The sequence below is a fragment of the Solenopsis invicta genome, chromosome 4, assembly GCF_016802725.1.
Source record: "Solenopsis invicta isolate M01_SB chromosome 4, UNIL_Sinv_3.0, whole genome shotgun sequence".
NCBI classification, from domain to species: Eukaryota; Metazoa; Arthropoda; class Insecta; order Hymenoptera; family Formicidae; genus Solenopsis; species Solenopsis invicta.
In genome coordinates this window covers 28,556,351-28,580,468 of record NC_052667.1, presented here as the reverse complement: position 1 = coordinate 28,580,468, position 24,118 = coordinate 28,556,351, and the positions used below count along the sequence as shown (strand labels likewise).

The 24,118-nt window shown below is 32.9% G+C and overlaps 3 protein-coding genes across 11 annotated transcripts; 2 read left to right on the top strand and 1 right to left on the bottom strand.

Moving 5' to 3' along the window:
• Positions 1 to 202: 202 nt before the first annotated feature.
• Positions 203 to 18,218, top strand: LOC105200388 (voltage-dependent calcium channel subunit alpha-2/delta-3). 8 transcript variants are annotated; one of them, XM_026132806.2, is made up of 19 exons: positions 203 to 470; positions 1,245 to 1,431; positions 1,598 to 2,137; positions 2,241 to 2,648; positions 2,908 to 3,204; positions 3,594 to 3,650; positions 5,569 to 5,649; positions 6,882 to 6,956; positions 8,035 to 8,139; positions 9,698 to 9,769; positions 10,102 to 10,249; positions 11,119 to 11,185; positions 11,359 to 11,516; positions 11,677 to 11,806; positions 12,504 to 12,536; positions 13,995 to 14,269; positions 14,628 to 14,968; positions 15,269 to 15,493; positions 15,967 to 18,218. In XM_026132806.2, exons 1-19 carry the CDS (start codon positions 385 to 387, stop codon positions 16,339 to 16,341), a joined length of 3,660 nt encoding a protein of 1,219 aa, XP_025988591.1. In that variant the 5' UTR covers positions 203 to 384; the 3' UTR covers positions 16,342 to 18,218. The 8 variants fall into 8 exon arrangements, with proteins under 8 accessions (XP_025988591.1, XP_025988588.1, XP_025988587.1 ...); XM_026132803.2 differs by having other exon boundaries at positions 6,882 to 7,028; positions 11,134 to 11,185; XM_026132802.2 differs by having other exon boundaries at positions 6,882 to 7,028.
• A 240-nt stretch (positions 18,219 to 18,458) lies between these two features.
• On the top strand, positions 18,459 to 22,341 carry LOC105200387 (histone deacetylase HDAC1). 2 transcript variants are annotated; one of them, XM_026132797.2, is made up of 9 exons: positions 18,459 to 19,119; positions 19,711 to 19,823; positions 19,949 to 20,066; positions 20,154 to 20,527; positions 20,612 to 20,759; positions 20,822 to 21,107; positions 21,192 to 21,420; positions 21,528 to 21,624; positions 21,705 to 22,341. In XM_026132797.2, exons 1-9 carry the CDS (start codon positions 19,080 to 19,082, stop codon positions 21,779 to 21,781), a joined length of 1,482 nt encoding a protein of 493 aa, XP_025988582.1. In that variant the 5' UTR covers positions 18,459 to 19,079; the 3' UTR covers positions 21,782 to 22,341. The 2 variants fall into 2 exon arrangements, with proteins under 2 accessions (XP_025988582.1, XP_039304434.1); XM_039448500.1 differs by lacking the exon at positions 18,459 to 19,119 and having other exon boundaries at positions 19,713 to 19,839.
• LOC105200808 (peptide chain release factor 1-like, mitochondrial) lies at positions 22,315 to 24,044 on the bottom strand. Its single transcript, XM_011168550.3, has 2 exons — positions 23,423 to 24,044; positions 22,315 to 23,348 (listed from the first exon to the last, which is right to left on the bottom strand). Exons 1-2 carry the CDS (start codon positions 23,742 to 23,744, stop codon positions 22,444 to 22,446), a joined length of 1,227 nt encoding a protein of 408 aa, XP_011166852.1. The 5' UTR covers positions 23,745 to 24,044; the 3' UTR covers positions 22,315 to 22,443.
• Positions 24,045 to 24,118: the final 74 nt, after the last annotated feature.

The following is a 24,118-nucleotide window of genomic DNA, read 5'->3' as shown; positions in this document are numbered from 1 at the left end:
TTGATTAACACCTCAATGATCATCCTACTTCCTCGACAATCGAATACACATTGAAAAATATTAAATAATCCTATCAATTCTGATCCTCGATAGTTGGCACGGTCGCGCATCGTTTACTCATGTTATTCGTGCGCAAGTCTGGTCGGAAAATCGATAAGCTTGAAAAGCGCTTATAGACTCGAGTGAGCTGTCGTAGGTCCCGCATGAGTCGCCACCAAGTTAGTGAATGCGCATACGACGACGGCGACGATCGACGTCGAGCAGAACGATCGCAGGTATTCTTGATGTGAAACACGAGCCTCGATTTTATTTACCGTGTCCTCGTACACGAACAACCTCTCTAAGGAGCGGACCAAAGTAGCCAGCAGGTGGTCAGGGAAAGTTATGAGGCCCTGTTTCATACCTGTCGTCGTCGTCCTGATCCTGATCGAGGTACCCGACCGTAGCGACAGCATCATCTCCCATAATTTGTAAGTACCTCGTGGCCAGGCAGTCATCTATCTAGTCCTGTTTCTGTATTCTTTTATAATATTTTTGAGTTCTGTGGCAATAAACACGAGCTCGATCGTTCTGTATTCATATACGATAATGAGTGTGATATTTAGGTCAACCGTGAAGGAAGGACTGTATCTCTTAAGGGAATCGTTGCGATCACGGCATGTTTCACAAAAGACATGCTGCCAGAAATAAAAAGAAATCTCACTAAAATTATTTATTGTTAAATATTTGTTTAGTGAAGATTATTACAATTGCATTATTATTGAAAACTGAAAATATAAACTGGATTATTGTACTTTCAAATTTATATGCACAATATCTTTTTTCAAAGAAAGAATAATTTCGTCTTTCGTTCAATCGTGAATAAAGAGTTACGATTTACATTTGTTATATCTCACTTTGAGAAATTAATTTCTTTCATAAATATAGATAATTATTTCGTCAGATTGCTAATGCAATCAAATTATCATTCGTACAAATGTTGTTATTTGATAATTACACTGCTTTTGTTTTTATTCCATTTATTAAAGTGTTATAAATTAATTATCGTTAAATCATTACGTTAATTTCGCGATATGAAAAGAAATTGGGAACTAGAAATAATAAAATCATTTTGATCCTTTAATTTAACAAATAAAATGAATGTTTTATCTAGTCTTCTGAATAAAAATTATTAATATTATTATCATTATTATCACATAATTTTGATAACTTTGATATGATCATATTACTTTTGTAATTGGCAGAGTAAAAGGATGGGCACACAAGCTAGGCTTCGAGTTGTCGCAGTTGGGCAAGTTTGTGACAAAGGTGGAGAAGTTCGAAGAGAGCTATAAGACGGCGGAGGTCACTCCACGTGATGGAAATGCTCTCGTCCACGAAATTGCTAAGGACATTAAAGCTATGATGGAGTCCAAGATCTCAGCTATCAGGGTTCGGCAATTTTATTATTTCATCATATTTAAGTTTAAATTTGTAATAACAATAGACAATTTTCTCCATTATCGAGCACATTAATTGTTTTATTTAAAATGTAATTATCATAACGATAATTATCGCTTTATTTCGGCATATTAGATGATCTTATTTTTGCTTTCAGAGGATAATGGACGTGGCTGAAACATCGGCGTTATCATCCGCCGACGTAGATCCGCCGGCAGATTACAACTTCGTCGACGCAAAGGACGGTCCTATTAATCTTGAATACAATTCTCACTTCGGTGGCCCGGTGAATCTCAGCATGTCGGCGGTACATGTGCCTACGAATGTGTACAAACGCGCATCGACTGTCATCCAAGCGATTAAGTGGTCCGAAGCGCTCGATCGTACTTTCATCAACAATTTTGAGCAAGACCCGTCGTTATCATGGCAATACTTCGGCAGCGCGACTGGTTTTATGCGTCAATATCCTGCTATGAATTGGATCATGGACCCAGTGGATCTGTTCGACTGCAGAACAAGGAGCTGGTACATTGAAGCGGCTACTAGTCCGAAGGATATTCTCATTCTGATGGACACATCCGGTAGTATGACTGGTATACGACGGGAGATCGCCAAGCACGTGATAAACAACATCCTTGATACCCTTGGTAACAATGACTTCGTCAACATCATTACATTCTCCAATTCGACCAAAGAGGTAAAAATCTATCGAAAGAATTGAATTTGTTAATCCAAAGAAACGAAAGAAAGAAAAAGAACAAAAAATTAATAGACTTATTAATTGATTGGTAAATTTGCAGGTAGTGCCATGCTTCAAGGATACCTTGGTCCAGGCGAATCTGGCGAACGTACGTGAACTAAAGCGAGCCATTTTGGATCTTGAAACAGAGAAGATCGCCAACTTCTCTCTGGCTCTGACGACCGCTTTTGAATTACTAGAAACATTTCGTAATAAGTCAGAAGGTGCTGGATGCAATCAAGCAATCATGTTAATCACCGATGGCGTACCATACAACTACAAGGAGATTTTTGAGGCGTACAACTGGAAGAATAATACGGACGAGCCATATAAGGCCGATATGCCCGTTAGAATATTCACCTATCTGATCGGTCGGGAGGTTGCAGATGTACGGGAGATACAGTGGATGGCTTGCGCCAATAGAGGATACTACGTACATCTGTGCACTCCAGCGGAAGTGAGAGAAGAGGTCAGTGGATTAAGAGACTTCAGTCTTTAAAAATCATATTTTATAAAAACAATTGGTAAAAAAAGTTACTATTAATAGTTAAAATTTTAATAAACAATTCAAATAATGTTAAATTTATCAAAATTAAAATTTAAGCATAAAATATTGTAATTATTGTAACGAACGAAAAATTTTTCCAAGGCATTCGAGTCGATAAGACATCTTGTTTCATTATAACCGCTTAGATTGGCTTATTCATTGAATTTTTTGAATTTGTTAGGTGTTGAAGTATGTGCCGGTGATGGCAAGGCCTTTGGTGCTGGGTCGCATGGACCATCCGACCATCTGGACTCCTGTTTACGCTGACATAACGGATCCAAAAATGACTGATTGGTTGTGGGAACAGCGCGAGTGTGAGGAGCAGAAGCAACGCTACCTGAATAGGAACTACTTCGAGGAACAGGATCGACGATTCGTGAAGAAGCAGAAACGACGACATGATCAGATGAGCGAACTGCAGGAATACGAGCTAATGACCTCGGTTAGCATGCCGGTGTTTGATCGACGCGAGAACGCGGTAAGATTTCTATTTACTCATTATTTTACAAAGAATATCGGCTGGCAGAAGGACGACAGTCGTACGTCCCGTACATTGTCGATAAAGGACAGCTTAAAGGTTTAATTAAGATCCTCTTATATACATATGTGGAAATAAAATGACAGTTTTCTTCAGCAATCATTAATCAAAAATATCACTCATTTTTTTCTTTCTGTTGTCTGCGCTTTCATACGCTTTCACGTTCCTCGCAACATCTTGATAAATTCTCTGATTCTCGATGTGTTACTGCTTTGTTAACCCAAAAAGCGATAACCGAGATAAAAGCCGTGAGATTCGCGAATCACATTTCCTTGAGGTATATATTCATGCTGCATTTGCTTCGGTTTTAAGTTCCTCTTTGTCCACAGAACATCACAAGGCAGGTGCTGGTGAACGAAGCATACTGGGTGACAGAAACAAGAGAGGTTGGCAGCTAAAGCAAAAAACTCAAGCAGCATTGTTCTATAATGCATATAGTACATCCTCTATCTTTATCTTTCGTTTTCGTGCGATTGACGACCTACGACCTTATCTTCACTATCAGCCTTAATTGTCATTTAACAGATCTTAATTTATCACTCATTAGACTCATTCAACTTCGAAGATTTGCTTTAAAAAGATAATTATTTCAATAACATTGCAATTATTTTAAATTTTCTATTAGAAAGGAACGGTTCTAATCTATTAAAAATTTTAATCTATTAAATGCATGGAAAATATAATCGCGATGTAAATGATGCTGGAACAAGGTCGTAGACGCGCATAGATCTCTTTTTAGGTTCATATTCGACTTTGGTATCTTATGTTGATCTCTAACATTAGTTACTGGAATTATTAGGTAGGTTTAGGTACGTTAGTCTACCCTGTGTCCTATCGAGACGAGTAGAAAAAAAAGGCAAAGTCCTGTCCGCCTGTTGGATTGCATATGGCGAAAAAATATCCTCGTAAAGATTGATTCGTAGAGTTCTGCAGTGACTACTATATATCTACATAATAAAAGAAAGAAATATTAACTGAAGGAGCAAGCGAATGGATTTTATTCAAATAAAAAATCTCGTTAATAAAATTAAAACTGATTGCATTTTTTTTAAATTTTTTTTTTACAAAACATTTTGAAATTAAATTTAAGATTAAAATATATGTAATGTGAGAACAATGGCTTACATTATATTATAACGCTAATAATAACTATTTTTCACAAACACTTGCTCCTTTTATTACAAGTAACAGCAGACACGCACGTACATGAATAATATGAATTTTTGGCAGTTTATTGAGTGCTAGATTTCGTTAGTCAGAGACATTCGTAGATCTAATTCAAGCGACGACCTCTCAAAATTATCTTAATCAATCCCGCACACACTCTTGTGACATTTGAACTGAACAAAAAAATTTATTGCATGTGCTGCTCATGATCAGTATTACTTCTCTAACATTTTATCACATAAAATACTCTATATAAAAATAAAATATTCTATTAAGTTGTTTTCTATTAAATGGGAAAAAGGAAGAGAAAGGTCGTCACTTAGAACGGAGCTAATTGTTACTTGAACTAACACTTAGGGTAGTCTGCGTCCGATGTTGTTAATTAATTATAGAGAGAATTGATTGTTTAATCACTATAGAGTTTTCATTGTGTATCGTTTATTATTATTATCATTATTATTATTACGTACACATTGAAACAGTAGTTGACAGCTAGTTATTGCGTTTAATCGCAAGAAATTTACACTCTTATTGCTCGTCCCTCTCGCGCGCATATTTACACATTTTCAAAATGAAAATATTTTTTCAAGTACAATTTTAATATTTACATGATAATTTCGTAATCTGGATAAATTTTTCCATTCTATTTCTCTGTCATTCTACAACATATAATGGATATTATTCTATTTCGCTAAACATCATTTTATTTAGCAAAACTTTGCAGTAACTATTTCATTGTTGTGTTTCGCAATAATAGATAATTAATTGTCACATTAGTAACTCGATGAACAAATGTTGTTAATCAATTTTTTTTTTTCTCAAAAATGTTGTATGGATATTATCGTATACTTTTTGCCATTGAAAATTATTTTAATGCTCATTATTGCACACACGCGAGGGGTGATCAATTCTCACATATATGGTTTTTTGATTATACTAAAACGTGTTTATGTAGACGAATTCATTGTAATAGAACGTTGTTGGAGAAGGTAGATATGCTTCTGGTTATGCGAATTGAGATGATGATAATTCGTAATTTATTTCAACATAATAACGTTGTCATGATATAATAGAGACGTCACGCAATGCGACATAATGCAAGTTTCCTAATTAACCTATTGATAATTGTCTGCGCAGACGATGGTCGCCAATCTCCTCGGTGTTGCTGGTACGGATGTTCCGATAAGAGAAATCCAGAAATTGATGATGCCACACATGGTGAACAATATTGCTATTTGTATATTTTCTGTTTTATTTTACAAAAGTAACAAATTACTTTTTATCTTCAACATTTAATTATAAATAACAATAATTAAAAACTGTAGAGTAGCAATTCAGGATATTTCACATTTAAAATATAATGGTCTACTATATTTAGCTAAAATTTGTAATTTGATAATTGATTAAAAATTAAAAGAATTAATTCTAATCAATTAAAGCTACTAATGCAAAAGTTAAAATTAATTCGACTCTATTATTAGAAATTCGAGGAATTACAATATAGAAGTATGATCTATAATTCTATAATAAATATTATATGACATGAGAGAAAGAGATAAAACAATACAATATTAAAATAATAAATGAGATTCTTGATCAATGAGAGACTAAATACTTTTTTGGATTCAAATATGGTAACTCACACTATTAAATTTGTAGTGTCAAATTCTATCTAGTTTGAGTTATTTTTTATCATCCTTATAGGTCGCTATTCCTCCTATTTAATGTGTTATCAATTAAAATTAAAACATGTGAAGTTACACAAGTACAAAAATATTAAACTATTTTGATTCAAATTTGTTATTATTATTATTATTATTATTAAGTACATATGTTAATACGGACACTACTTATTTTGAACCCAAGTAATTTAATCACATTATGAGTTGATTAAATGAGGTTGTTCTTTTAATACTTTAATTTTTGTCTATATATTTTGTGTTAAAATAATAAATTTTGATTCACAATTAACAAATGTTAATTGTGAATCAAAAACTTGGTTTAAATTGGATTATTTAATATTTAAATTAAGCAATGTATAAACGGCAAATACGAGTCAGGCGCGGCAAACAGTGCGCGTAAGAAAATCTCAAATAATTGAGTAATCACATGTATAAATTTAATACAGAACGTTTCGGCTCTTGTTTTGAGCCATATTCAGCTTACATAATTCTTGCCAAATATATAACAGTAACAATCTTTAATATTTAACAGTGTAAGACTGTATCTTGATATACACTGCCAACATTGAAAATTCATAATACACGTTAAGTGAACTATATAGATTTTTATTATTGGCAGCGTATATCAGAACACGGCCTAAGAAGAGTGACACGAAAATGCTATTAATAACCATTATAGCTTGTGATGAATAGTGCATCAATTGACGGTGCATAACAAGTGCAAATCACGATAATATAATCTTTTTCTTTTTCTCTCCGTGGGAGCAGCTCGGCGTCAACGGTTACGCTTTCATCGTGACCAACAATGGTTTCATCCTGATTCATCCCGATCTTCGACCAGTGGTATATCCCAGTTACCAATTAATTAAAAAACTGGTGGCAAGTTGGTATCGAACTCGTCATTGCAACAGCTCAGTAAGCAAAGGCGTGCAATCCATTTGCTAGCAACTGTTGCCGTTTAATTCAGTAAATAATTCTGCCATTATTATGGCAATATGATACTGGCAGAATTATTTACTAAATCAAACTTTTGCTTGCATGTTGCTGAAATAATATTTTTTTACTTCTGATATTGAGCAAATTGCCGTAACTTTACTGAAATTTTGCCATAATTATACATGTTTTATTAATTGTCGCCGTAAAATTTCTGTAAAGCTGTACTCAGTTTGCGTGTTTTTTTTCTTTGCTTACGACAATATTGTACTACAATATTGTATTAAACGAGGATTTACCTTGTTGGCGATTTGCTTGCAACACTTTTCAACAAGTTGTCAACAAAATGTCGATAAAGTATGATGTAAAATGATGTAAAATGGGTAAAGAGCTTGACAAATTTTTTATGTGAGAAGAGAAATCATCTAGTGGCAATTCTATAATTATTGTATTCAGCGCAGTTCCGTCTTCTTATTCCGTTTCTACCGACAATATGATAACGCTGCGCTAGACAGATCTGCTCGGTTTCTGTTGCCAATCTGCCATCAATTTTCACTGTGCATATCTTGCGATTTTGAAACTAATTTGCTTTCTGGTTATATAGGCATACATTTACCTATAATTTGCTATCAACAGCTTTTGTTACACATCATATGATGAATCAAATTCATTATTGAATTAAATTTATTTAATGTATTAAGTTGTTATTTTGTATTTTTCTAAACCAACAAGATTTGTAGCAAAATTTTACAAGATCTGTTTTCGACAGATTTAGCTATCTGGGATAATGATCTTTAAATTATGTTATCAAATTTATAATAATTATATATTATACATAACATTTTTTTATTGTGTGCATAAGTTATATATCTTGATTTGACATTTATGTTACGTAAAATTGTAAAATTTTTCTTATTTGATTATTGGTATTTTATTTAACGTAACGAAATAAATATAAGTAGTAAAAATAATATATGTATTATTTAAGTTCCAGGGTATCTTGAAACCGGCATATAATAGCGTCGATATGGCAGAAGTTGAGCTAATGGATCACAATAATGACCCCAGAGATTTCGACGAAGGAATCCTCACGGTAAATAAATAAAAAAAATTATAAAAGTACAATTTCTACGTAAACGTTGACAGATTTTTAACAAATAAACAAATAATTTCTATAATAAAAGTTACAAGATGTCACTGACACACTTTCAAAGTTTAGACAGTGCTGCCATTAAATATTACATATGCATAATAAATGACATTATATATATACGAGGTGTGTTCAAAAAGTATCGCGAATTTTGTGTTTTTTCAAAAATTATTTATTTATTCATGAATATCTATTTTATCCCCTTCAAAGTAATCCCCATGAGATATTATACACTTGTGCCAACGGTTTTTCCAATCTTCGAAGCACTTCAAAAAATCATTTTTTTTTATCTTGTTCAGCTCCTCCTTCGATGCCGTCTTTATCTCGTCAAGCGTAGCGTAACGTCGTCCTTTCATGGGCCTCTTCAGTTTAGGGAACAAGAAAAAGTCACAGGGGGCCAGATCTGGGGAATACGGTGGCTGCGGCATCATTAGTGTGTTGTTTTTGGCCAAAAAGTCGCGCACAAGCAACGATGTGTGAGCAGGGGCGTTATCGTGGTGCAAAAGCCAATTTTTGTTCTTCCACAAATCCGGGCGTTTCTGGCGGATTGCTTCGCGCAAATTGCGCATAACTTGCAGGTAATATTCCTTATTGACCGTTCTACCCTGTGGCAAGAACTCATGATGCACCACGCCCCTGCAATCGAAGAAAACTGTCAGCAAAACTTTCACATTCGACCGAACTTGGCGCGCTTTTTTCGGTCTTGGTTCGTGCGGCGGCTTCCATTGAGATGATTGAGCTTTGGTTTCCACGTCATAACCATAAACCCACGATTCGTCACCAGTTATGACCCTCTGGAGCAAATTTGGGTCGTCGCGGACAGAGTCCAACATCTCATTAGCAATGTTCATGCGATGCTGTTGCAATTGAGCAATTTTGGTACGAATTTCGCGGCGACCCGTCTCATGCCCAAATCATTGATAAAAATCGAATGGCACGAGCCAATCGATATGTTTAGGTCCTCAGCAACTTCTCTAACGGTGATTCGACGATTGGCCAATACCATTTTCTCCACTTCATTAATTTTTTCGTCTGTTGTTGAAGTGCTCGGGCGTCCGGCACGCTCTTCGTCGTTCACATCTTCTCGGCCTTCTGAGAACATTTTGTACCACCGATAAACGTTGCTTCGGTCCAAGGTAGCTTCTCCGTATGCCACAGTCAACATTCGGAATGCATCCGCGCACTTAATTTCGTTTTTCACACAAAATTTGATACAGGTTCTTTGATCCATTTTTTTGAATAGGTAAAAATCGAAGACGATCCAAAACACGTGCAAGCAAAGCAGCTGTCAACAATTAAGTGAACATTCAAAATGGCCGAGCTTGTCGGCATAAGTGAGAGACATGAGTACCAACATAACGCCACAAAAAGATCGAAATTCGAATATACGTAACCCGCGAAAATTCAAAATTCGCGATACTTTTTGAACACACCTCGTTTTATATATATATATATATATATATATATATATATATATATATATATAAGTGTTTTTCCATAGCTTCGCGACAATGTGGTGAATCAGACGAATGGTACCGTGACGCTTTACACAAAGTATCATTATGATGACATGGTGAGTGCATTTTCGCAAAATTTAACGATGAGTATAATCCATAAATGTTTACAAAAATCTCATCTTTATAATTACAATTAAAAGTTTTTTATTATGTTTGGAGAGAAACAGTTTCAAAAATAATGAATGCTAGTTTGATATTCTTTTATAACTCGAATTGTTTGTTTTAAAATGGATTTTGATTCAAATCTATATGTTTTAATTTACGTATTTACGTAGGAACATATGTCATTTGTATTTCCAAGGAAATAAGAATTCACCAAAATTCTTTCTAAACTGGTCTATTCATATGACTTCAATTGATGTGTTTACTTTGATGTTTATCATTTTAGAAACGTGTCGGCAGAGTGAAGAGAAAATACGATTACGTGGGAATAACGGACACTCCATTCACAATAGTGGTCAGTTTGCCTGAGCACGATCATACTGGAAATTACCGCGTACACGCTACCGAGGAGATACATCGATCTCACGCTAAAGGTACGCATTTTAATTCTATTAAACTATTTTACAGCGACGAAAGCTTCCAGCAATATTATCGGATTATTTGTGATTAAATTGATTCTTTTTAACGATATATATTTTTCACTTATAAGATACCAACAATTGTCCGAAATTATTTCACGCAGAATGTTGAACATTGTTATTTGAACTCATTATTATAAACAATCTCTTTAAAAATACTTTGAGACTTGAATTAATTAAAAACGCAAACAAATTAATAATGAAACTCAAGGCTCGTAAGAATGCGATTTAAGTAGACGACGTGATCGAATAAATCAAACGAATGTTGAAGTTTGGCGGTTTACTCGTAATAACGCGACTATGTAAAATTGTATGAAATTTACCTCTCCAAACATTTTTCAAATATCTAAAATTTTAAATAGAAAAGTTGCTTCTACTGAGCAAAGTTACATCACATAAATATTTTTATGTTAACATTGTAAAAAAATTCAGGAAAGATCTGCGATTCTTATTGCATCTTTAAAATTCAATTAATAACAAGTTATAGCTGTAAAGTAATATTATGAACAATTTTTGATTTATATCTTGTTATATTAATTAGATAATAGATATACATAAGACAATGTTTCAGAGAGAATTAATCGATATAACTTCGTTAATTTGATTTTTACAGCTACAGATAATATTTTTACTCACGATGAAAAATTACAATTGGTGCAAATTAATTTTTCTATCACATGGAAATTTTAAATTTGTTGCAACGATAACAATTTCAATTTCTGCTTGGGGATATTAAATTATTGTTTTTTCCTTCCGAATTGTCGAGGCTTTCGTCGCTGACCTCGATCATCTATGTCAAATTTGAACGAATTGAACTATCGTAGGGAAAAACGTGACAGATTACTTCGCGGGTAATAACTGGCGGGTGCATCCCAATTGGATGTATTGCAAGTAAGTCTTGAATGAATTTTTATTACAAATCCGGTTTACGTAAAATTTCTTTTAATGTTACGTTAAAATAAAATTTATACGCAGTAAAAAAAAACACAACAAATTTATAAATTAATGAAAGATGGAGACAATTTTTTGGCTTTTTATTTTTATGAACATCTTGTAAATGTTAGGTATCACTACGAGGGTGAACACAAGTTCAACTCCTCGGAGTTGCAGCTCCTACATTTTCTGGAGCGTACCCGCCTACCAGGCTGGAAGTGGATCGACAAGAAACAGCGATCCCAACCGCCAGAACACTCCGCTACGAGTTCCAGTCACAGCTCTCGTCGTAAGCCACTATCTCTTGATAATATCTTATTATACGTAGTCTTCTTTTATTATACTTATTGTTATTTTTATCGAAAATATTTTGATAAACATTTAACAAAATATATATTTTAGAATACTCAAATTAAGCATAGCATTAAAATTTTTTTTACATTCGATAGCTAATCCCTACAAGGCCGACAAAGATTCGTACTGTTGCGACAGGAATCTACTGCTCAGTCTAGTATACGATGCTAAGGTAACCGAGTGGTTTGCCCAGCAAATCCCACCGAATCCCAGCACCAAGGAAGGGTGAGCATAATTTCAATTTATTAACTAACGTAACAGTGCTTTATACAGCATGACTAGATTACTTGGAAAAACAATGAACGATTATCTCTTTTCCCTATTATTCGCATAAATTAGGCGCGATTAATCGACCGAATTTTCTAACATAACTATTCGTGTTTTATAATGTTTTATATCATTCTCACTCTGTAGTTGTAACTCTGTAATTAAGAGTAATATTATTTTTACATTAAAATTAACGTCATTTATCGTTACATGTTGATTGATTTATAAAAAGAACTGTAATAAAATTAAAACTATAAGAACTTGATAGAACTTTATTGCGAATCCATTACGGACATTTAATATTAAACAGTTTTAATTATTGATAATTCATCAAAAATAGACGCATCAAAAGATTTTTGTAATAATAAAACATAAAAAATCAAATGTAAAATAAAAGGGAACGATTAATCGCTGCTCGATGCATCTTTAGGACGGAGACATCGCTGTTTTTCTACTTTTTCACTGTTTCCTTATCAGAATTGAAATGCGCTCATTTTTACACACAAGATACTCCGTCCCGTGTTTTATTTTATTTCTCTATTTTATGCACAGTTTTATCTTTCTATTTCTCTATTTTGTTTTTCTTGTTTGTACGAGGATAGAAAGTTCATCTGTTCCTTTTGACTAATGTACTTACCACTTTAACGCCATGCAGACCTTTAGCTAGGCTGATGAATCAGATGCCCAGGTAACGCCATCACAACGCACCTTACATTCTTAGAAAGTAACGAATTAACTCTCTCAACATTCGTGTCGTATATTATAATATGTCGACTCTTCCTATATACATATAATATGAGCGTTGGCTCTTCCTAGTTTTCTTTTCTCTTCTTAATTCTATCTTTTACCTTCTTCCTTTTTATCACAAAATCAGTTCGAAAGTTTCTTTCATTTTGTTCCATCTTCCACTTCCTATTAGAGAATTGTGTTTATCTTTTTTTTAATTACAAAATAAAATAAAAAAGTTTTATATTAATAAATTTTATAGAAGAATTAGTAGAACTGTATCTTTGGCGAGATTCTTTTTTTTTTTTTTAGTTGATTTGCTATTTTTCTCTATAAAAATTGCTTAGTACTTATTTTGATATCACGCGATATACATATATAATTTATACCAAGCGCATTGATATGTGCTAACAATAGGTAATAAATCAGTATCAAATCGCTTAATACGCTCGTTGATATCGAACGTATCAAACAATTTGGTGGAACCCATACAGTACAAAATATTTATAAAAGATTTACAAAATATTTCATAAATATTTCATAAATATTTTGGTGATTTTAGATTGGATAATTACAAAAATTTATCATAAATATCGTAAAAATATTTATATATAAAATATGTATAAACTATTTATATAAATAATATTCTTAAAAAATAAATAGTAATATTTATGATTATTGATTATAAATATCCTGTGCTGTCTGGGTATACATGTATAGTAGTTAGCACACAAAATGCTTGGTGCAAACTAATTAATAATCTTGTCTTCTTATTTCTTTACTTGTTTTTTTTACTCCCTTTCTCTTTTCATCTTTCAACATCTTGAGGTTGATGCAAATTAGCTTGCAAATCGTAGGGCGATTATCATCTTTCAGGAACAGAAACCTAAAAAGGAGGAATGCTTTGCGAGTGACACTACAAAAGCAAGAGGATTTTTCTGACGTGCAATTGATTGTTTTATAATAATGTTTTCGAAAGTATCTCATTCGTTCGTTTGCGCCATTCTTGAAAAGGATATTTTCTTTGATCATTTAATTTTTATAATAATCAGAAAAATATATGTTATAAGTTATTGTATAATACAATGATCAAATTATATTTTATTTTTAAAAAAATATAATTTGTTTGATTTTTCACGAAGTGATCAATTGTAATTTCAACATCAAAGTGGAATGATAATTGCGATATAATTTTGTGTTTTCCTTTATTCGGACTTTTAAATCAAATTCCAAATATATGGCGCAAACGAGCTGCGAGGTTGCGTACGAATTTGAAAAACCTGTGTATGTTGTATAGTTGCATATTGACAATGAGTAAACATATATCTTGAAACTTTTATGTAAAAGTAAAACAAGCAAACGCCAGTTTGAGGCGCGAAGACAATCCGAATGGTTATTTCTAAAGTATCTTTTCCCGTAGGAAACAGTTCAAACAACGCTTTGGGGTGGTCCTGGCATTTATGGCCACACATAGTGGACTGACCAGATGGCAAGATTTTTCTTCAGAGGAAGATATGTCGCTACCGGAGGATCATTTTAGTAATCTGTATCCTCGTGCTATCGATGAAGTATGGTACAAACGAGCGGTTGAGCAGTACTACGTTAGCCCGGACAGTTTTGTTTTTTCCGTGCCAATCGATGACGAGGGTGCCGACAACACTACTCTAGTTACTGCCAGTCGTGCTGTATTTATCGGTAAGTAGGTATTTAAGCTATTATCGTAGTGAAAGAGGAACATGTTCTTTCCAATTTCAAAATGTAAAGATCTTAATTACATTTTTTTTACTTTACATATTTTTTTTTTTTTTAATTTCCTAAATATTATTAGTTGATATAAAAACCAATCATCCAAAATGAGGATCAATAAAATTTACATTTTAAATGTTAAATAAATAATTATCGTGTAATTGTTATCTTCAATATAAGTTTAAGTCTTCGGCATATCAAACTTCAATTAGACGAAAGAACCTAGCAAATTACATGACTTGCCTATAATTCAAATAGTATGTATGATAAAAATAAGATATCAAAATTTGCAAAAATAAATTTGCAGGAAACGATGTAAAGGCGCCGGCCTTGGTTGTCGGCTTCCAATTCCAGCATACTGCCTTGCAAACGCTTTTTCAAAATATAACATTTAATTGCGATGGTAATTGTCATAATAAGCAGACCTGCGGCGATGACAACTTAGCATGTTATCTTATCGACAATAACGGCTACATAATCGCAGCCGAGGATGAGACAGACGCCGGTAAATTTTTCGGTGAAGTTAGAGGTCCGATAATGAGTAGATTAGTCGACGATGGTGTCTTCGAGAGGATAAGGATCTTTGATTATCAGGCGGTATGCTTCAAGAGTTCGCAAACGAAGAATGCCGGCAACGTACTTCTCACTGTGAGCAATTTACAATAATAATAGTGTTAAATCAAGAATGCCAAAAGTCAAAAGAAAAATCAAGCTCTTCATTAATTATAATCAATCTTAAAGACTTTAAAGACTCTTTAAAGCCTTTTTAAAAGAATCTTAATTGTTTGATGATGTAAGAATCAAATGATGCACATATTTCTTTTTCGTTTTCATAGAAATATAAGCGACAGATAAATCTTGACAATAAAAATAATGAGATTAAGAGATATAATTTATATTTATATGTATCAAAATTTTAAAGTTAAGTAGCAAAATGTCATGTTGCAGCCATGGAAGCATTTCCAGAAAGCATTGACGTGGATGATTAGTCAAGTTGCTTGGGCTTGGGCGAAAATGGGCATATTGGAGCCTGATGAGGTTCCAGTGTATGGTATGAGTCGATATGAAAACGATGACTCGATTCCTGAAGATGAAGAGAAATCGGTTAATCTAAAAGACGACAGACCAAACTTTATAATCAATCGTACACGCCTGGAAGTATGTGATCAAGAGGTAAATTTGAATTTAAAATATGTATATGTATATACATATATCATAAGTATTAAAATTATATATTGTAACAAAAGTTCTTTCATAACGTTTTTTAAGTAGAATTCAAAGAGAAATGTTTAGATATTTGTAAGTAGATTTATTCAACTATACATATATGTACCGCTATGAACTTTTGTACCAATCTAATAATTATCATTTAATTTATTTTATAATTTGTACTTAATATAATTTCTAAACTAAATAATTTTATTAAAAAAAATTAATTTTAAATTGGCCAAGAAATTAAGCTATTATAATAAAATACATTTCAAATGACTAATATTACAATATCACATCTAAAATGGCTGTCTTAACAGAGTATTTAGAGTATTTCGAAATAGACTATTTTGAAATATATTATAGATTACTTTCTTGGTCCTTGATTCTAATTTGCTTCTTTTCCATATTTTGATGTTTAATCATTGAATCTACAGATAGGCTTGTACCTCCTAAATGCCTCGTTTGAGTCGCACGATAAGGACACAGATGATTGTCAGTACATGGTTCAGCGGGTGGCTCATAGTAACATGCTGCTGGTAGTGATACACGAAATCTGTGGCAAAATGACATGGCCGCCACTGAGCACCAAGCCCGAGGAATGGGTCTATAAAAATAACACGTTGGTCTGTCAAAAAGCAATCCCCGGTCTCAAGCGAAAGCGTCCACAATCCTGTATACGTACACATACTCGCGAGAGTGAGATCAAGGATCAGTGCGGTTTGGCGACAAATGCCAGATTGAACTTGTTCCTCTTGATATTGCTATTGATGTGTGCACTAGCTGGAAAGAGTACCATTCTTCTCGGTTAAGGTCAAGCTGATTTCGTAGCCAACTATTGGTGTCAAATTAGTCAACGATGAAGTTTATGGTATGCCTTGCCTCGAACAGACTTTCACTGATGGAGCGTATGTGGATATTTGTATATCCAGTTCCAGTATATCTTCTCATCCGATGATCAGGGTTGTTACATAATGCATATTTGAACAATTTTTCATCTATTTGTTCGTTAATTGTCCAATCCAATTTGAAAACAAGGGAAAACCTAAAAAAAAAATATATAGATAACTTAGTATACACTAGAGGGAAATGATAAAAATAAATTAACTTTTTTTTTTCAAATTTATATTTGTTATATACTATTTAAATTTCTTGATTTTATCCAAACATATATCAATTCTGATCACGAATGCTCTGAGATATTCTGTACTCTCTACCTCTCGTTACTGCGATCTATAAATGTGGACGCAGTCGAGTCGTTCTAGACGAATTTAATGTGCTATTTAATCCTGCCCGATATATCCAGTTTCTACGCGATCAATCAAATGTGACGAACGCAATCGAGATCAAAAAGTATGCTAAGATACAAAAGTGTCCTCCATCATCATCAATCGTCACAAATCAGATTAGATGATCAGAATTCAAAAGTTTAGCGTAGAATCGTTCGCTAATACATTTTCGATCATGAAATAGAGGGACAAAAGTGTGATTCAATGAATGATTTTCCTAGATGCGTTTTATTACGCCATTTTAAAGAAATCACCAGGAATCTATTCTTTAAATTAAAGGTATTCAATTTCAAATAAATTCTTATCAATGTCTCTTAATCTTTTTTTTCCCATTATTTTGCACTCGAATCGAAGATAAACGATTGTATCTTTCAACAGACGAAACGAGAAATAAAAAAAAATATAGGCGTTACGAATCTTTTAATACATAAATAGTCACCTACATTTGCGACGTATTTTCATATTGTTTAAGCAATAATTATGATGCGATTACAATAGATATCTGGATATAAAATCGAAATTGTCTCAAATATGCGTAACTGTCTGGAAATACTTTAAGCACCGAATATATGATATCGAGACATTAGAATATGATCAAGATTGTTTTTTCTAATGGTTTTCCAAATACATCCGGTATTGTTAGAAGAATTTGTTTTTTTTTCACAATCAAAAAACAAATTTTTCTTTTATTAAATATCAGGATATATTTCGGGAATCATTAAAACAGTGTCTCAACCGACTTTGACATTTTCACCATATGTAGATAGGTCAATTGAATGATATAAGAGAAAGTTCCAGGTATTCTAGAACCGATTTAGCCAATTTAAATGCTAATTCGTTAAGACGTAGATTTTTCTAGTTGTCGAAGCAGGGTGGCGTAACTAACACGATACATGTTCACAAATACACTACGATACATTCGCATACGCGCTTTGTACATTATAAACCGACGACGACACGGAGATACGATGCGCGTCGTTGGACATCTACAGAAAATTATGAAACGTTAATTTTGTATATCTCTGTATTATACTGAAATGTGTGTATTTTATGTGTATGTATGTGAGTGTATGTGCGTGTGCTTGTGTGTATGTGTGTAAAAAAGTGTGTGCCTTTGGACACGCGGTTAAACAAAGAGAAAAAGTAAAAACGAAGAATCGAGATCTTGTTGTATGTTTATCGAATAAATCACCGAATGTTCTATATATTATCGCTGAACTCCGGTTCTCGGATGGTGGCCTCGTTGCGGGAACGAGTTCCGTTCAGGGAACGGGGATGTTGTTTGTATTACATAGAGTTTATTACAATTTGCTATGTACAACGGCTTGCCTATGTAAAACAAGGACGTTTTCGTATCAAAATGACAACTTTTCGAGAGAAGACTAGACTTTACTCAAACCTTATTTATGTCTTCAACAGTTTCGTTATTTCCAATCCATACAGCACACAGTATTTATAAGAGATTTACAAAAATATTTATAATAATTATTTAAATATTTTACAAATACTTGTCAAAATATTTCGAAATTTTTAATATTTTTATGATCTTAGATTGAACAGATCATAAAGATTATTTATCGTAAAAATAATTACCCATAAAATATGTATAACATTTATATAATATTTTTAAAAAATAAATGCTAATAAATATTTATAAATATTATAAATATCGTATGCTGTCTGGAGAGGAACCTTTTTGGATATATACGTGTCCTGTCCTATTTTCCAGTCTCTGCCGCTTCTCTACTTTACATGAATTGTTGGAGATTGTTAAAGAATCTGTTTTACGCCCTGTAATAATCTCGATTGCAATTTTAATCTTTCTTCAATTATATGTATATTTAATATTGCGATAATTGATTGACGTGTAATATTAATATTGATAATATGTCAATATTTTTTTCTTCTTATGTTTTAATCTTTCGCACATTATTTTGTTATACGTTTAAAATTTGAAAATGGAAGATGTCTTAATGTGCTTTATAAAGATTAATGTACAATTTGAATTTAGCGCGTCTGTTTGCCATTTCGACACGTGACTGATTTAGTTCTAATCCAGATGTCGCTAGAACTGACTTGCTCTTTTAAAGGGGGGAATTTTCTCCTGTTCTTAACCATTTAGGTGCAAGCCAGTGCAAGCGAATTAGAACGACACATGCGATTCAGTATACTTGCCAGTATAAGCCATTATAGCTTTCGTTTAATTTTGTAAGCCAGTATTTCATCCGATTTTAAGTTGTACAGCACCTGCAGAATTGGCTATGCAACCGTTCAAAAGACACGTCTCGTATTATTATGATAGTAAGTACTGAGAAAACCATTGTAAAATCATGAAATATAAGTTTGTTGAAATGTGTTTGTTTGCATCGCTTACGCTCGTGCATCATTTCTTTTTCTGATCTGATTTGATATTCGGCTACCAATCAATCTATTTTCAACTTGATTGATAAACTGTACGAAGCACGATTGTTTCAACGCAATAAACTGAGATTTGCATACTCGTTATATTTGACAATACGATTTTTATGTCGTTAAGCCAAGAGACTCTCAGCAGTGCTATCGCGCGACTGTAGCGTTAGCCGTTCTTGAGTATATACAGCTATCGCATAACAAAGAATCTCTGATGGTTATTGTATCAGTATGATAAATTTCAATGTAGTTATTTTCTTCGATATATCTTTTATGTTTTACAACAATATTTTCTATGTGAATCGATAATTCAACCAATCCAGAGGAAATTAGTATAATTTGTATATGGTTTATTGCGAGAGAGTCTCAAATGTGTTTCGGTATACTGTAATCTTCATTGACACATCCATTAATGATAATGACATATTTGAAGCTTTTTGATTCACTGTCTTGATTTAACAAATTATATTTTTTTTTGTCCAGGTGATATTGGAAATTATTATTATGGCCAAGGGCATCCTATGAAGCCGCATCGTATAAGGATGACACACAATCTACTCTTGAACTATGGTATTTATAGGAAGATGGAGATATATGTGAGAACTTTTTTATGTTTGTATTTTTCTATTTGTTTCATTTATTTTTTATTTACAGTTTTTTATCAAAATATATTTTGTTGGAATATAATTATTATATTATATTGGTATTTTGTATTGTCTAGCGACCTCATAAAGCTACAGCAGAAGAAATGACAAAATTTCATAGCGATGATTACATCAAATTTTTGAGATCAATACGCCCAGACAATATGCCGGAATACAACAAACAAATGCAACAATGTAAGTTATTATTGTTAGATAATAACAGTTACGTTTGATTGAAATTATGTTTTAAAGTATTTTAATATTTCTATTTTTATGGGACAGTTAACGTAGGAGAAGATTGCCCTGTTTTCGACGGCTTGTATGAATTTTGTCAGTTATCAGCTGGTGGATCTGTAGCTGCTGCTGTAAAACTCAACAAGCAAGCCTCAGAAATTTGCATCAATTGGAGCGGTGGCTTACATCATGCAAAGAAAAGCGAAGCTTCTGGTTTTTGCTATGTAAATGATATTGTACTTGCAATTTTAGAATTGCTAAAATATCACCAAAGAGTTTTGTACATTGACATCGATGTTCATCATGGCGATGGTGTGGAGGAAGCTTTTTATGCAACGGATAGAGTAATGACAGTCTCATTTCACAAGTATGGAGAATATTTTCCTGGTACGGGAGACCTTCACGATGTAGGAGCAGGAAAAGTAAAAAAAATTTATCAAAACAACATAATACTATTTATCTGAAAAATCACTAAATATATATTTTTTCTTTATTATAATTAATAGGGAAAGTATTATGCAGTTAATGTACCTTTAAGGGATGGTATGGATGATGAAAGCTATGAATCGATATTTGTTCCTGTCATCTCTAAAGTTATGGAGATGTTTCAACCTTCCGCTGTTGTTTTACAGTGCGGAGCAGATTCATTGACAGGTAACATTTTTTAAAAGAAATTACAATTGTACAATTTTTAATACGAACATTAATCAACACAGGCGATCGATTGGGATGCTTCAATTTAACTGTGAGAGGTCACGGCAAATGCGTAGAATTTGTAAAAAGATATAATTTACCTTTTTTGATGCTGGGAGGTGGTGGTTATACCATCAGAAATGTGTCCAGATGTTGGACATATGAGACATCGGTGGCTCTTGGATGTGAAATTGATAATGAACTTCCATATAATGATTATTTCGAATATTTCGGCCCTGATTTTAAATTACATATTAGTCCTTCAAATATATTGAATCAAAACACTATCGAATACCTTGACAAAATTAAGTAAGTTCCAATTTTTACTTCTACATTAGTTCTTCTATTATTTTTGCATATATTATGAATAAACCAATTTGCTTTTAATCATAGAACAAGACTGTTTGAAAATTTGAGAATGCTACCTCATGCACCTGGCGTACAAATTCAAGTAATACCAGAAGATGGTGCCATTATAGAAGATTTAGAAATTGAAGAAAATATGAATCTTGATGAAAGACTGCCTCAATGTGATTTAGATAAAAGGATACAGCGTGAAAACGAGTATAGTGATAGTGAAGATGAAGGTGAAGGTGGACGAAGAGACAACAGATCGTACAGAGTAATGATTTGTCTATTAATCTGTTTGACACTTAATCATTTTTTTAAACCGATTAAAGAAGACATAATTTACATATTATGAGCTTTAATATTTTTTTTATATTCAAGATGTTTACAAAGCGGCTGCGTTTGGAAAAAAATCAAGAAATAGGTATTAAGAATCTTAATGTGAAGAGAGAAGATAATAAAAAATTAGAGTTGAAAGGTATTAAATTTAATTTATTTTTGCAAATTATAATTAATATTCAAGAATATAATAATTATTAAATGTTTTTGTTTAACTAGAAAATATGAAGGATGAGAAAGTAAATTTTATGAATGAAGAAATAAAAAAGAGGACAGAAATAATATCTGGCAAATAGCTGCTTCAGAGTTTGTATATCTGCGACAAATACAAAAATTTAAAGTAATATAAAAAGTATAGATAAGGGTCAGGTTATTCAAATGAAAAATAATAAGATTTTTTTTTGTGAGATTGCTATCATGCTGCATGCTCAAGTCTCTTCAAATAACGTATCGTGTGCAGTTTGTTTAGACGGATGAAATTGTGATACATGGAATCAAAGTATAGAAAGAAGTTTACATATAAAAGTGACGAGGATCTTTTCCACGATTCTTATGAATTAAGAGAAAGCACCGATCCAGAAATAAAATTATAAACATATGGATTTTGTATATTACTGCATTTTTGTACTTTTGTATTTTTGTTAGTGAGATAAATTGCTTTAAAATATGCAATTAATATGAGAATTAGTATCTTATATTAAGATAATAAGCAAGTACAATATCCTATATGTTTATTATAGCAGCATGATGTGTGTGATGTGTATGTTATTAAATCATATTTGTGTTATTATTAAAGTAAAAGAAAATGATATCCGCCAAAGAGAATGTGTTAATATTATACATACATATATGCATATATTTTTGGTTATGTGTTCTGTACAATGACTTGCCTATATAAAATGAATCCCCCTATATACAATCTTATAGCACAAAATGATGATTTTAGAAAAGACTAGCATCACTTTAATTGAGTCTCCAGCTTTTTGACTATTTCCAGCAGAGTTTTTACCCGTATGTGGTTACACAATTTGTTTTCTAATTCCTCTAAAGCCTCACCACCTTGCATAAATTCTGCCAAGTTGTAAAGTGTCCCATTCTGACCTAGTCTGTGATCGGTCACGCGATCTTGATTGTAATTATACGTTCTGATCTTCTCGTTTCTGAATCCCATTCCCATTTGCTTCTGCCGTAGCTCGCTTGTAAATGACGTTTGCTTGTTCAATTGCCGCTCATACAAGACGCTCTTCAGTTTGTCCATCGCCATTTTTCTATTTTTATCTTGCGATCTGTGTACTTCACAAGTAACGCTCACTCCACTTGGCAGATGTGTTATCCTCACTGCTGAGTCGGTAGTGTTTACATGTTGACCACCTGCGCCAGATGATCTTTTTGTCTCTATTTTCAGATCCTTCTCATTAATCATAATCTGTATTTCTGATGGCACTGGCAAAATTGCCACCGAGGCAGTACTGGTATGCACTCGACTCAATCTTTCTGTGGCTGGTACTCGCTGTACTCGGTGTACACCACCCTCGTGTTGGAACTTGTCGACTTGATTGCCAGATATAATAACACTGACGTGTCTAATGCCCTTGTTATCGGTTACCTCCATGTCGATTATTTCATGATCCAAATCTAAATACTTGGCATAACCCAAGTACATATCATATAAATCCTTAACGAACAGCATCGCTTCCTGACCACCGACACCAGCAGTTATTTCGATAATGATGCTATCATAAAAATCCTTGTACATATTTGCCAGCACAATGTCCAATAATCTCTCGTCAAGTTCATTCAATTGCCCTTTGTACAACGCTTCCTCCTCCTCCGCCAATTTTTTCATCTCTATGTCCTGTTGTCCTGTTAACAAAAAATTTAGTGTTGTAAAAAGTTACAAATATTAAAAATAACGTCAATTACCATAACGACAATACCTAGATCATGCAAGTTTTGAATATTTTCAATGAGCTGCACTCTTTCGCTCAATAAACCATCGAAAGCATTAAAATCCATAAAATTGACAAAGTTATTATTCTTCCAAGAGTTGTTTTTGTACTCGTTCGCGAGATAATCTAAAAACTTTTTAGTTTTATCGTCCAAAATATTCGGTTTCGCGCGTGCATTACAAAAATGTCTCAAAGTCGAAATTAGGTTAGTTAGTGAGCGAGCATGTAATTCGTCAAGCTTTATCCGATTTACGAGCTTTGGGTATCGCCAATAATTGTCGAATTTGCATCTTCGAATTAGTAAAGACATTCTGCGAGTCTGTATAATAATACAGTACCGCAGCTGTTGATCCTATTGATCAAAACGGAAAGCACATGCTGTGACGTGAGGAGATAGATAAATTGTCTAGTAACGCCATCTAAATTTCTTTCCTACTTCTTTCCTCGTCTGCTTCTCTGTCTCCTCTCTCAGCGCATTATTTAAATACCTAGTTTGGAGTTGAAATTTAAAAAGAAAAAAACTACTCTCTCGGAAATTTATAAATAACCATAAAAACACTTATATGATAATATAAATAATAAATCATAATATTATGAGCTAGTCACTCCCAGACAACATCACGTACACAATTATATTTATAAAATATAATAATATAAATATAAATATTTATTACTACTTACTTT